General features: G+C 49.6%; 5 protein-coding genes across 5 annotated transcripts; 2 read left to right on the forward strand and 3 right to left on the reverse strand.

The window, feature by feature from the left end:
• Nucleotides 1–884: 884 nt before the first annotated feature.
• On the forward strand, nucleotides 885–2,071 carry LIP_0 (Lipase; the record flags this gene model as incomplete). The annotated part of the gene is made up of 3 exons (XM_014693074.1): nucleotides 885–981; nucleotides 1,041–1,212; nucleotides 1,315–2,071. The coding sequence occupies 3 exons, from the start codon at nucleotides 885–887 to the stop codon at nucleotides 2,069–2,071; spliced, it is 1,026 nt and encodes a 341-aa protein (XP_014548560.1).
• Nucleotides 2,072–2,757: 686 nt separating this feature from the next.
• On the reverse strand, nucleotides 2,758–4,736 carry rhp7 (DNA repair protein rhp7; the record flags this gene model as incomplete). The annotated part of the gene is made up of 3 exons (XM_014693073.1): nucleotides 2,758–4,506; nucleotides 4,559–4,586; nucleotides 4,690–4,736. The coding sequence occupies 3 exons, from the start codon at nucleotides 4,734–4,736 to the stop codon at nucleotides 2,758–2,760; spliced, it is 1,824 nt and encodes a 607-aa protein (XP_014548559.1).
• Nucleotides 4,737–5,739: 1,003 nt separating this feature from the next.
• On the forward strand, nucleotides 5,740–9,106 carry RAD16 (DNA repair protein RAD16; the record flags this gene model as incomplete). Its single annotated transcript, XM_014693072.1, has 3 exons — nucleotides 5,740–5,797; nucleotides 5,855–8,825; nucleotides 8,878–9,106. The coding sequence occupies 3 exons, from the start codon at nucleotides 5,740–5,742 to the stop codon at nucleotides 9,104–9,106; spliced, it is 3,258 nt and encodes a 1,085-aa protein (XP_014548558.1).
• A 455-nt stretch (nucleotides 9,107–9,561) lies between these two features.
• On the reverse strand, nucleotides 9,562–10,358 carry ade5 (Phosphoribosylglycinamide formyltransferase; the record flags this gene model as incomplete). The annotated part of the gene is made up of 3 exons (XM_066129844.1): nucleotides 9,562–9,824; nucleotides 9,879–10,127; nucleotides 10,181–10,358. 3 exons carry the CDS (start codon nucleotides 10,356–10,358, stop codon nucleotides 9,562–9,564), a joined length of 690 nt encoding a protein of 229 aa, XP_065985972.1.
• A 1,099-nt stretch (nucleotides 10,359–11,457) lies between these two features.
• On the reverse strand, nucleotides 11,458–12,828 carry tef5 (Elongation factor 1-beta; the record flags this gene model as incomplete). Its single annotated transcript, XM_014693070.1, has 4 exons — nucleotides 11,458–11,687; nucleotides 11,825–12,201; nucleotides 12,556–12,595; nucleotides 12,789–12,828. The coding sequence occupies 4 exons, from the start codon at nucleotides 12,826–12,828 to the stop codon at nucleotides 11,458–11,460; spliced, it is 687 nt and encodes a 228-aa protein (XP_014548556.1).
• Nucleotides 12,829–13,296: the final 468 nt, after the last annotated feature.

A 13,296-nucleotide genomic window follows, 5' to 3' on the forward strand; every position in this document is an offset into this window, starting at 1 on the left:
ATGGCTACCACCTCGGTGGTGTGCCTTGAATTTTCCAGCCCGGGTTTTTTCCATTTTGCAACTCAAGATGAGGTTGTACATACGATGATGCCAAGAAAGGCTGGTGGCAACCAGGAGGGTTGCTCCAGTCCCCATAAATCTCCCCTTCGCAGGTCGGGTCGTAACACGGCATCGCCCCGAGTTTCGCCAAAGGTTGCTTTTTCCCTATCCCAAGTCTGCTTCTGGCCTCCATTGCTGATGGACCGCAGGGCGCTGGCACGGGAAACGGACCGACTTGCCATTTGGAGCTCCATATCCCGGCCAAGGCCTATCGTGGCATGGCATCTATTCCTGTCCGGGAAGTGTTGCCGTTCGCTTTCTTCTCTACCCCGTGAATCACTGGCATACAATGGAGAGACAGAGACTGGGGTCAGCAAATCATTTGGTATTTTGATGCCTCTCCACAAAAGGACCATCCTAATATAGTGCTGAGAGAGGGGCGTGAAGTGTCACTCAACTCTCCCTCTTTGCATGCCCAGCGCGGGGGAATGAACATGGAGAGCCGTGAGGAGCCGCGAAGCTAGAGACGCTGTGCAAGTGCTGACGCAGAACACCCAGGCGGTGAACGTCAACTGGGGGTTTTTGGATTATTGATTTCCAACGTCTCCGCCATGGTTAAACGACGACGCCTATGCTGGGTACCCGCCAGATGGACTTGTGAGTGAGAATTGATCGTGAAGGGGGGATGGTGAGGAGTATAAGACCATCATGTTTTCCACAAACATTATGAGTTTTGGAGTAAAAGACGACAGAGTAGCCTCGTCTTTACCGTTTATTGCACTCGCAAGTGCCATCTTGGGTAGCTCCTTGTCGAAAGTGCCATCTTGTTTTAGCTCATTTACAAGATGTTGTTAAATATCGTTCTTGGTTTTGCTTTTGCTGCCGTTGTTGCCGCGAAACCAATTGCCACAGACGATTATGGGAATACTCTTGAGACCAGAGGTTTGTTCATGGCTCATCTCTCTTGAGACTCTTGGCTTTGACTTACACAATATTTCTAGGGGGAAATGTCCAGGTCTCCGAAACGGATCTTACCAACATGAAGTTTTACTCTCAGCACTCTGCCGCTGCATACTGCAACTACAATACGGCTGTTGGAAAGCCCATTGTGTGTAAAGACACGGCATGCCCTCTTGTCATGCAGAACAAACCTGTCGTGATAGCCTCCATGGTGTAAGTCCTCGTGTACACAATCCACACACCTCTTATTAGTCGTTGCGTTTTCCACATGTCCTCAAATACTGCTATGGAGTTTCTATCCTAACATAGTCCTAGTGGCCGGCTTACCGGGATCGGCGCCTACGTAGCCATCGACTCTATCCGCCAGGAGGTCATCTTTTCTATCCGTGGCAGCAATAACATTCGCAACTACATCACCGACGTCATCTTCGCCTGGCGCAGCTGCGATCTCGCACACCAGTGCAAACTCCATACCGGTTTCGCCGAGGCCTGGGATGAGATCAAGGACGCTGCTTCTGCAGCCATCAAGTCTGCTCGCGAGAAGAACCCCGGCTATAAAGTTGTAATAACTGGCCACTCCCTGGGGGCGGCCGTCGCAATCATTAGCACAGCCTACCTCCGCCGCGACGGTATCCCAATTGATCTGTATACATATGGCGCCCCCCGCGTGGGCAACGACAAGTTTGCAAATTGGTTCTCCAGCCAGCAGGGCCGGCATTGGCGGGTCACACACGAGAACGACCCTGTGCCCCGTCTTCCCCCCATCTTCACCGGCTATCGGCACGTCACCCCGGAGTACTGGCTGTCGGGCGGGGATGCCTTCCAGACAGTCTACGACCTCTCCGAAATCCGTGTCTGCAAGGGCATCGCCAACATCAAGTGCAATGCTAGCCGCTTCATCACCGACATCCTTGCCCATTTGTACTACCTCGGCTACACCGGTGGCTGCTCCGCCTCCCCATTGAGGCTGAGAGATGGCCAGGAGGAGGATCCTTTGCCTCAGGACCTCAAGGACCGTCTTACCGCTTGGAGTCAGAAGGACCAGCAGTTTGTCGAGGAAAATGACATCTAGAGAGTCATGTGCCACTCTTCATTACCTACCGACGCAAACTGGGGTATCTGCAACCGATGCCGTATAAAATACGGGGTTATTATACTATCCACCATGCATGTGGCTCTATGGAGTAGTACCTTGTCTGTGGATACCAATTAGAGCCCAAGGTATGCATGCCAAGGACAGAAAGTATCCGACATCATTTTTTGTTCCGGGTATAGCCAGGCGAGCATGAGCCGAGAACTCTCCTCGTCATTTACTTAAGTACTGTTTTGTTGTGGAGACGATACACTCGACTCTACCAACTACCTACCTAGTAGGTACATCTCTCCTCGGCACCTGCTCTTTTGGGGAGTTCATCTTTACCATTATATCTGTACATGTTATACTCTTCTTGGTACATATTGATAGCAATATTTGGGACATGTCTCAAGAATAGCCATCTCTCTATTGTTTCAGTATAGCATATAGCGATTGCATTTATAGCATGAATCTAGCATGGCGGCTCAGAGGGCCCTTTCTATTTTACAAACCGTCTGGTATAAATTCCAGACAAAGAAAAATGACAAGACCGACGGGAGATACATTGACCTTTGTAACTCTATACTCTGTATCAACTCCGTACCATTACCACCACACTGAACTTACTTGCAGCATTGTCACATAAACTCCGCGATACAGGGCAAGTACTGTTAACAAAAAACTCAGTCCACGCCCTCTGTCATCATCCCCTGGGCATTCGGCACCCCCACGAGAATAACCCCGCGCGGGACTTTGACCTCCTTGACCTTCATGCATCCGAAGACATTCACCTCCTTGATCTTGGGGCAGGCCCTGAAAATACACCCCAATATAAAATCAGTCACCTCCTCGCAGAAGCTGATCTCTAACGTCTTCAACTCGGGGTAAGTTGAAGTCTCGGAGAAAACGTCCTCAAATGCTTGTTTCGTAATATGTCTGCAAGCATGAACGTTTAAATCCTCTAGACCCTGGCCAGAGTGTGCCATAAGAGCTTTGAAGCCTTCGTCACAAAGACCGACATTATTGTGGTTTGTACGCGGTTGGCTAGCATCAATATATCGGCATTTTTGAAGATCTACAAACTGAAGAGGTGGGTTGTTCCAGTTTGTGAAAAGATTCGCGAATCCTTCGTCAGTCATTTTTTCACTGTCGGTGATGCGAAGCTTGGCTAGAGAGCGGCATTGTTGATGAATAGTTTGGAGAACAGTGTCATCAGCATCGGGGACGATTTTGAGGGAGAGGGTCTTTAGGTTGTGACCGATTTTGGAAACCGCAGCATTGATGGCTCCGGGCGAGGGACTATTTTGAAGCTGCAAGCCGATATGTTCAAGCGAAGCGAGGTTTCCTATCGCTTCGACACCTTTATCTGTGACTTTTTGGTTGTTCTCTATCTTTAGACGTAGCAAGTTGGGGCAATGATTTTCCATTGTAACAATTGTGTCGTCGCCAAAGTGCCTGTCGGTATAGTAAACTTGAACACCTTTGAGAGTTTGGCCTTTGGTGCTAAAGAACTCATGCCATTTCTGTTCGCTGAGAAGATTTGCACCGTGTAGATAGAAGCTCTCTAGGGCAATATCACGAGACAAGAGATAGTCCATGACTCCATCTTTGAACTGGATGGCTGACCGTGCTTTGAATCGACGCAGCTTGGGAGAAACCTGAAAGATGCTGATATAGTCTTGGTCACCGAGTCTCGCACCATCATAGATATGTATCGTCTCCGTTGTGGGTTGTGCAAACAGAGGTAGCGTTTCAGGGCGCAATAATCGTCTCTTGGAGAAAATCCGGGCAATCTTGTCAATTAGATGCTCAGGCAAATCTCCCAAGCTGTCGGCCATGTCGACGTTTTTGGCCAGGGTTTGCACGCAAAGGGTAGCAAGACTCTTTGTGCCAACGTCACCATCGAGAATTCGACTCTGAATGCTTCGTCGGGAACCGATTCCGCCAGTCTGCTTTCTCGGCTTCTTCTTCGGCTTACCACCCTGGCGTTCCTTTGCCGTCTCCCTCCCGCATGGCGCGCAGAGGAGACCGCCATCCGGGCCTGCCACGGAATAGGGTGTGACAGTAAACCGCTTCTCACATATTGCACAATTTTCCATTTGGCCGGGGAGGGGCGCATGGCTCGACTCGAAGATAGCGCGAGCAATTTCGTCATCGTCGCCGGAATCGTCAGCCTGCTTCTTGCGCTTTTTGAAGGCCTTGCTCGCCTTGATTTTCTCGATGGCCTTCTGTTCTTGCGTCTTGCGCTTTGATTTTTGGGTTCCAGCTTCATTGCGACTGGCCCGCTGCCTGCTACCAGCGGCACTTGACTCTGCAACGGCAACTTCGACCTCTTCAGTCAACTGTTCTCCGTTTTGACGAGCCTGCGCAGCAGCTTGCTGGCGTCGCAGCTCTGCATCATCTCGGATCTGCCGAGCGGAAATGTTGTGACTCTGCGACGGTGTTAGTGGAGGTTTGTTTTGATACAAAAGGTATAGTACTTACAGCGAGGAAATCCGTCAGGGCAGACTGACTGTGTTGGCTGGGTTAGCCCTAAGGGGGGAAAGTGGCATGGAAGTACAGGCGGAAATGGTCTTACGGTCCGGTAATATTGCGTATTGGTCTTTGAGTTTCACCATTCGCTTGGTTCTGTGCTTGACTCCGGCGAGTCCTGTTTATTCATGTCAATTTTCGATGCTCGTCATATCAGTTGTTTGCGACACAACGAACAGGTTTGGCTTGACTTACATGGTGGATGAAGCTCGAAAAAAGAAACCTCTTGGAAGAATCGACACAGAAGAGTTTGATAAAAGGAACGTGGTAGTGAATTGTTGGGCCAGACCGTGCTGGTGGCAAGTTTACTCAGACCAACCTGCATCGCACGCAGGTCTGTCCGTTCAATTCGCCCTTCGTCTCCCAGTGCCAATTGGAACGTGCCTCTGTGCATCCGCGCAGCTAACACGGTGTCAGGTGAGTGGCGTTCAAAAATTAATTGAAAACATCTGGCACTGTGAGTCATGCACAGACTTGCTAGAAATGTGCAGAGCAAAACATGATTAGTACCGTGCTATATCTGGCCAGCACTGTCTATTTAACCCCTGGTTCTGAGCACGTGCTTTCGTGTTCGCCTTGCCAACGCGGGCAAGCGCCGTGGCTTTGGGAGGCGTCGAGCGAACTAAGAGTGAACTGAGCGCACTGTGAATGGCAGCCGCAAGTCACGGAGGGCGTTTCGGCGGGAAAATCCCATCACCCAACATCTCGGTGGCAAAGATTCGTTCCTGGCAGTTTGCACCTGTGGAGAAAAAAGGAGCAACAAAGAACTGCAGATTCATTGATGGTTTTGACAACCCCCCTCCGTTGCTCGAGCGTCCTTGAAGACTGTTGGCCCTATTGTCCTTTTCTCCCGAGTCCAGGCAACGTCGTGTTGCTAGCCAAGCAATTGGGCCACAGACCAGTTGACTCTTCTTTCTTTTCCTCGGGCTGCGTTTGCAACTCTGTCGTCTTTGCACCGTGTCAAAACGTCGAAGTGCTTTGGTAGATTCTTGTCTGTCTCCTACAGGATCAGCATACAAGGCAACAATTCAGTCCAGTTTTGTCTTCTTCACTTGCCATCATAGATAGGTTGGTTGGTACTTTGTCTCGCCAAGTCTAGCCACCAGAGCCTAGGCTGAGGGTGCACCAACACAATGCCTCGCGGGCGCCGCTCTCTTCAAGCCGGCGGGATGCCACTATTAGAGGTTTCTGGTAAGCATCCGGTGTGATTCGATTTGGGCTTGATTCCTTTTCTGACAGGCGATACAGAATCGCCTGATGTGAATGGCACCCGTCGGACTAGATCAGTTTCATCCAGGCCAGCCAATGGATATGAAATCGTCGTCTCCAGCGACTCAACACAGCCAGTTAGGCGACCTCGAGGAAGACCATCTCGTGCTTCCCTTCTTAGTGCGATCACAACTTCTTCATCATCCTCACCTTCTCATTATAGTGGGGTTAAACCACGACGGGGCAGAGCAGCAGCAATCGGCAGCACATCTGTCTCTTCCGCCGCTACACCACAGGAGCTGTCTTCTGATGCCGAATACTCTACGCCTGCTACTAGCAAGAATCCCACACCATTAACTGCTGAGGGGTCATTGTCTGTTGAAGCTTCGAAGTCCCTTGCGTCATTGGAAGTACGGCTACCTGCCAGGTCTCGTGCCGACGACTCTGACAGCGAACGAGCACTCAGAAATAGCATTTACTCCATGAAGGCCAATAGAAAACTGACTGAAATTGTCAATTCTGATGAGGAAGATGACGACTCCTCTGATACAGGGTGGGATGCCAGGATAGCCCGTAGATTGCAGGATGAAGAGTTTGCAAAAGCTGATGAAGGAGCTTTGCGGTCCTCGTCGCTCTCTGGGAGTAATCGTGCTGTGACTGCTACCACCTCACCTTTACCCACACGCGGAGTTGCAAAGCGAGGCAGAGCTTCAACTAGGCTATCCATGCAACTGGCTCCACCAGCAAAGAAGAGCAGAATAATACCAGATTCAGACGACCCTCCAACATCTGACTTCGACATGGATGCAGAAATCGCAGCAGCCGCTGCACTGGACAGTGAACTCTCGGAGCCTCCTGAACTCTCGGAAGGCGAAGCGAGATTTACTGATTCAGACGAGGTTAATGAAGCTGCGATGGATAAAGACGGTGGCACTTCTGATGCTTTCTCGGATGATGAACCTCTTTCAGTTAAGAAGAAAGGCAAGCAGCCACAAAAACCAAGAACCCTGTCGTCAAAGGCCAAGATGCCAACCAGACGAGGTCGGCCATCAACAGCAGCGACTGGTTCCAAACCAAACCTTGCTATAAGACGTAACCGAGCACAGGACGTCGTCCAGGACTCGGACGATGATGATGTCGCAGAAGAAGTCGTTAGCATCGCTTCGGATATGTCCACTGTATCCTCGGTCTCTGCTGGCCTGAGCTCTTCCAACTCTAGTGACGCTGAGGAGGGTGTGTCAGAGTTACGAAGAATTGCTGCCAACCGCCGAGCGTACAGGTCGGGCAACACGCGACGCCTTAGGAAGGAACGTGATCGCCTTGAGTATCACCATCCAGAGATTGTTACCATGTGGAAAGACTTGGAAAATATGCCCATTCTCAAGGCTGGGATGGCTCCACAGCCGCAAAGCATTTCTAGACAACTGAAACCGTTCCAACTGGAAGGACTTGCTTGGATGAAAGAAATGGAAAAGAGAGAATGGAAGGGCGGATTACTAGGTGACGAAATGGGTCTCGGCAAGACTATACAAGCTGTCTCGCTCATTATGTCCGATTACCCAGCTAAGCAACCGTCATTGGTTCTTGTGCCGCCAGTCGCATTGATGCAGTGGCAATCGGAGATAAAATCGTATACGGATGGTACTCTGAAGACTTTTGTCTTCCACGGAACTAATCAAAAGGCCAAGACTATCACCGCTAAAGAGCTCAAGACATACGATGTGATTATGATGTCGTACAACAGCTTGGAATCAATGTACCGAAAGCAAGAAAAAGGCTTCAAGCGAAAAAATGGCATCCACAAGGAAAAAAGTGTCATTCATTCAATTCATTTCCACCGAGCCATTCTAGACGAGGCTCACAGCATCAAGACACGAACAACGATGACCGCCAAAGCTTGTTTTGCCCTTCGAACGACATATCGCTGGTGTCTGACCGGAACTCCGTTGCAAAACCGCATCGGAGAATTCTTTTCATTGATACGATTTTTGAACATTAGACCTTTTGCTCTTTATCTCTGCAAACAATGCCCCTGCTCAACTCCCGAGTGGGCGATGGACGAGAATAGTCGCTGCTCCCATTGCAATCATGCAGGCATGCAGCATGTGTCCGTCTTCAACCAAGAGCTCCTTAACCCAATTCAAAAGTTTGGTAATCTTGGACCCGGTCGGGAGGCTTTTCGCAAGCTTCGGTTGATGACGGAGCGTATCATGTTGCGTCGTCTCAAGAGAGACCATACCGACTCTATGGAACTGCCTGTCAAGGAAATTTATGTCGAAAGACAGTTTTTTGGTGAAGAAGAGAACGACTTCGCTAATAGTATTATGACTAACGGCCAGCGCAACTTCGACACCTACGTCGCCCAGGGTGTATTGTTGAACAATTACGCCAACATTTTTGGCCTTATTATGCAAATGAGACAGGTGGCAGATCACCCTGATTTGATCTTGAAGAAGAATGCTGATGGTGGACAAAACGTGTTGATCTGCAGCATTTGCGACGAGCCAGCAGAGGATACAATCCGAAGTCGATGTAAACACGACTTTTGCCGAGCCTGTGTTTCTAGCTACATTGGATCAACGGATGCTCCTGACTGTCCTCGCTGTCATATACCTCTGTCGATAGACCTCGAACAGCCCGAGATTGAGCAGGACGAAAACTTGGTCAAGAAGAATTCGATTATTAACCGAATTAAGATGGAGAATTGGACTTCATCTTCCAAGATTGAACTGCTCGTCCACGAGCTGCACAAACTCCGTTCAGACAACGCATCCCACAAGTCTATTATCTTTTCTCAGTTTACAACCATGCTGCAGCTTATCGAGTGGCGACTACGCAGGGCCGGTATTACGACCGTCATGTTGGATGGTTCTATGACACCCGCGCAGCGTCAGGCTTCCATTGAGCATTTTATGAACAACGTTGATGTGGAATGCTTTCTTGTTTCTCTCAAGGCAGGCGGTGTTGCGCTTAATCTCACTGAGGCCTCAAGAGTCTTTATTGTTGATCCGTAAGCACAACTCCTATCCCCAACTTTAGCTGATCGACTAACGAATTTCCAGATGGTGGAATCCAGCCGCAGAGTGGCAATCTGCAGATCGTTGCCATCGCATCGGCCAAACCCGCCCTTGCACCATTACGCGACTTTGTATTGAAGACTCGGTGGAGAGCCGTATGGTTCTAATCCAGGAGAAGAAAACAAACATGATTCACTCGACTGTGAATGCAGACGACAAGGCCATGGAAAGTCTTAGTCCTGAGGATATGCAGTTTTTGTTCAGAGGTTCTTAAGGAGCATAAGTAGCTGAGGGGAGATATTTTTTTGACATGAATTTTTGCATGGCATTGGAGGCATTTTGGCCCGAGAGCGCGGAGTTGCGGTTTTGCCTGTACTAGTACGAACTGTATTAGTACGGATTCATGAAACGGACACGGATCTAGGTTGTTTTTGAGATTTGGTAGTTAAACTTGAGTGCTTTTTAGACTTACGTATGAACGACATGGCTGAGAAGGATATATGAGTCTTGCTTCAACCACGCTGACGTTCTCATCCGCGAGAATGTGTCTACAGGATCCATGAGACTCGTGCGTCAATCTTGCAGCCAGCAGTTCCCACGCAATCCATAACAACCAGACACCCATTTTAGATGACACTACTATGAGGGGGTCATACCAACTTGAGAACTCAAATTGTTGCGGGAACATATACCTTAAACCCTCACAGCTTGGGGGGTATTCGCATGGTTTTAGGCTTCCTTTGCCCTCCCTTCCAATATCTCTTCAACCACCTTTGCCGTCGCATCGACAATCAGCTTGTGCTCACAGGAATGTATCTTGTCTTTTAGTTCCTCGAGCGTCTCGCCCTTCCACTCAATCTCTTTAACCACAATAGGAGTACCCCTATCCACCTCTTTAATGACATAATGGGCCATGATACCAGTGCGTGTTAGCCGTCCAGCCGTGAGCTCTTCATAAGCCCGCTCGATGGCATTAGCTCCGTCAAACTCCCCTATCCAAAGCTGTGAGTAGCTACGCCTCGGGCACTGGCCAGTCGCAGACTTACCGGGTAATGCAGGGTGAAGGTTAATGATCCTCGCCCCTGCCCTCTCCATCGGTTCCAGGAACTCCTTTGAAAATATGTGCATCCACCCCGCGAGAACAATCAGCTCGGGCGGTTTATCATCCGCCGATAGTACTTTCTCGGCCAACGCGGCGTCATATCTCTCACGAGCCTCGGCGATTTTCTGCTCGTCTTTTTCTCCCTTGGGCAGAAATCCGTGGCTAATGAGATTGAAGTAATCCCAAGGAATACCTGGCGTCGTGTTAGATAATGCATGGAGCCCGAAAGGCAGGGTGACATCTTGCCTGCGCCTTCTGCTCGCGTGGTGGCGTATGCGTTTTTTCGATTCGTGACAAGGCGGATGATCTGGCTGTTTCGTATTGTTTTCCCTTCGTCAACGGCGTCTATGAGCGCCTGGAAGTTTGAGCCAAAGCCAGAGGCCATGACCAGGATGCGGCATGGAGACTTTTCCTGGCCGGACATTTTGGATGAGTGGCGGTGGAAGTGAGATGAGAATCAGGCGGCACGGCAGGGTGTTTTATGCATTGCGCTGATGCGCGGTATACCTAGGTATTTTTTGGGGGGGGAGGGCCGCTTTGAATATGGCCACAAACAGGCAGCAAATCTGCACGCAGTTCAAAAAAAAAAAAAAGCCGTTGAATGTGCCACCGAGTGACTCTCCGCCTGTGACATGGTGGATCACGTGACAGGTTCGCGACGGTGATGCTTCGAGCTTAAAAATATCAAGCCATTTGAATGAGAAACTGCCTGCGGGCAAGGCACAGAAAGAAGGACAGAGATGAAATTTGACGGCAGGCTTGAATGAGGCTCACGTCTTGTATACAAAATGTCCGGAGATGGGGCGCTGGCCGGAAGGCGGCGAGCGTCCCTCATGAGATCCGCATTATTCCCTCCCAACTCTGCAGCCTATATGCTTGGTGGGCCTAGAATTCTTTGACCTCGTGTCCAATGGCGGTACTACAGAGATCTGGCAATTATCAATTGCTATGAATTCAACAAACATAGAATGGACCAAGATTACGGGCAGGGTGTCTTTGAACCTTGCAAGCAAAATGGTAAAGAAAAGTAACGCCATCCCAGTCTCGGACTATTACCTGGAAGGAATACACCAATCCAATAAGCGAAAATAAATAAGCCACATGCACAAAGACCTTCGAAGGCCATTCACAACAAATGAGACGATACTTCATTTTCCACAAGGTTTGTCTATAAGTAACAACTTTTCCACAACTGATCGGCGTCGTTACCATCCTCTCCCAGAAAAAGAATCCGCTCATGAACCCGGTATTTTTTTCATATTTGGCATTTATTCATATTTTTCTCTGATCTTCGTTATAGACTGACAGCCACAAGACCAAAGTTTGCGATTGAAAGTCCCTCCACTCGTCCCATTAACTCACAATATGATCAATAACGCCATGGCAATGGGGTTCATGAACTAATATCTCAAACGAGAGAGAATGTGGAATTTCATATTATGGCAATGGTGGTGATTTGTCGTTGCTAGGTGATGTTCAGTGTTGAGTCAAAAATGCGTGGTTTGTTCCGGTGATCAACGCATTTAGAGCTTCTGCATGGCGGCAACGTCGGTGGACTGGACGTAGTCCTCAAAATCCTGGATCTCCTCTTGGAGCTCATCCAAGGAGATCTTCTCGTCCTCGACGACGAGGTTGATCTGGAGCTTCTTGATACCGAAACCGACAGGGACCAGCTTGGAAGCACCCCAGACCAGACCGTCCTTCTCAATGCCACGGACGGAAGACTCGAGGCCAACCATATCAGTCTCATCATCTGTAATCTTCTGCGTTAGCATGTCTGTCAAGTGCCTGACATGAGAATGGTATTCTTTCTGCCACCAAAATAGGCCATTTAGGCACTTGGTCACAGTGGAGAATAACCGTAATCATGTATTCGGGAGGTGTACATACCCCAAGGCTTAACGTCAAGGGTGACAACAGACTTGGCAATAGTCTTAGGTTTAGCCTCCTTCTTCTTGCGGTATTCGGCTAGACGCTCCTCGCGGACACGCTCAGCCTCAGCATCATCCTCCTCATCGGAGCCGAACAGGTCGACATCGTCGTCGTCGTCCGCGGCAGCGGGGGCCTTGGCGGGGTTCAAAGTGACTTCGGCGACATCGGGGCCGTAGACGGTGTAGGGCTTGCTAGCATCGCCAGAGAGGGAAGCGAACTCATGCTCGAAGGTAGCGATGTGCTTGTACCAACGGGCAGCGTTGGGGAACTTCTTGGCGTCGGGAGCCTCCTTCAAGGCCTTGAAGCATGCAACATCAGCCTGGGTGGCAGAGTAGCTATACAGAAGGGAAATAGGTTAGTCTTAACTGTACAGAAGAGGCCTGTGGTCGCCCGGCGAACAAGACATGAATTAAGGAGCTGCAGAATAGCGGGGTTGTCCACGATGTCGCTGTGACAGTATATATTGAGGTCTCTGGATTGCCATAGAGCGCACGCCAAGTTTCGCCGATGCAAAATCAAGTGGCATGGACAGTCTTGTGGAAGAATTGTAGCATTCGAAGACGTGAGGCAAGTGGCATCACATTTCTGTACAAAGTGTCCCTTCCAAGACCGCTCGACACAAGATTCAGAGGCATAGACGTAGACACGTAGCACTGAAAGGAACCAGGAAAAAAAAAATCGGAACATACCCAGCAATATAAGAGCGAGTCTGAACCCAGTTGTTCAAGACTATGGGGCGCCAAAGCAGTTAGCAAAGCCGTTGTCATCGTCTAACGAAGTCGTCGTCCTGAAACGAAAATTTCGTGATCGCAAAAAGTTGACGGCGGGGGCGGGGGTTTCTTCACCCGCCCGCCACAACTGCCAAAAAAAAATCAAAAATTCGCAGCAGTCAATGCTCGTCCAAGTGAAAATAAAAACTCACGGGTTAGGCCAGCATCGGAGAGGAAATCAGTGAAACCCATTGTGATTGATGTGAAGATCGACGATGTGAAGGGGAAGGAGTTGTCGGGCTTAGCGTGGTTGGGTGGGAAATTGTTTGGATGTACGGGGGAGAATGTGAAGCTTCGAAGAGGGGGGATGTTGTTTTACGGATCCGTTTGGGTTGGCATTTTTGAGCACTTGGAGGGGCAATCACTTTTTTTCGCTCCTCCCGCCTCACACCAGAGCAACCTCCTCCAACGTGGCCCAAGTGGATTGTGCATGTGGATGAGAACATGCTGGCTGGAGACCCCGCCCAGCGATGCAAGCCTGAGGCATCCATCGGTCCGTGATGTTTGCAGAGAGACCGCAGTCCATTTGAATTTCTCTCCACTATCGGCAGCTACGTCACTCACTCATATCACACCATAGTGCAAAGCATCTCAGCACATTTCAAAATACCAAACATCAGGGGTTGCATCTAAAATCAAGTCAGGCAAGCAACCATGCCG

This window comes from Metarhizium brunneum, chromosome 1, assembly GCF_013426205.1.
Source record: "Metarhizium brunneum chromosome 1, complete sequence".
NCBI classification, from domain to species: domain Eukaryota; kingdom Fungi; phylum Ascomycota; class Sordariomycetes; order Hypocreales; family Clavicipitaceae; genus Metarhizium; species Metarhizium brunneum.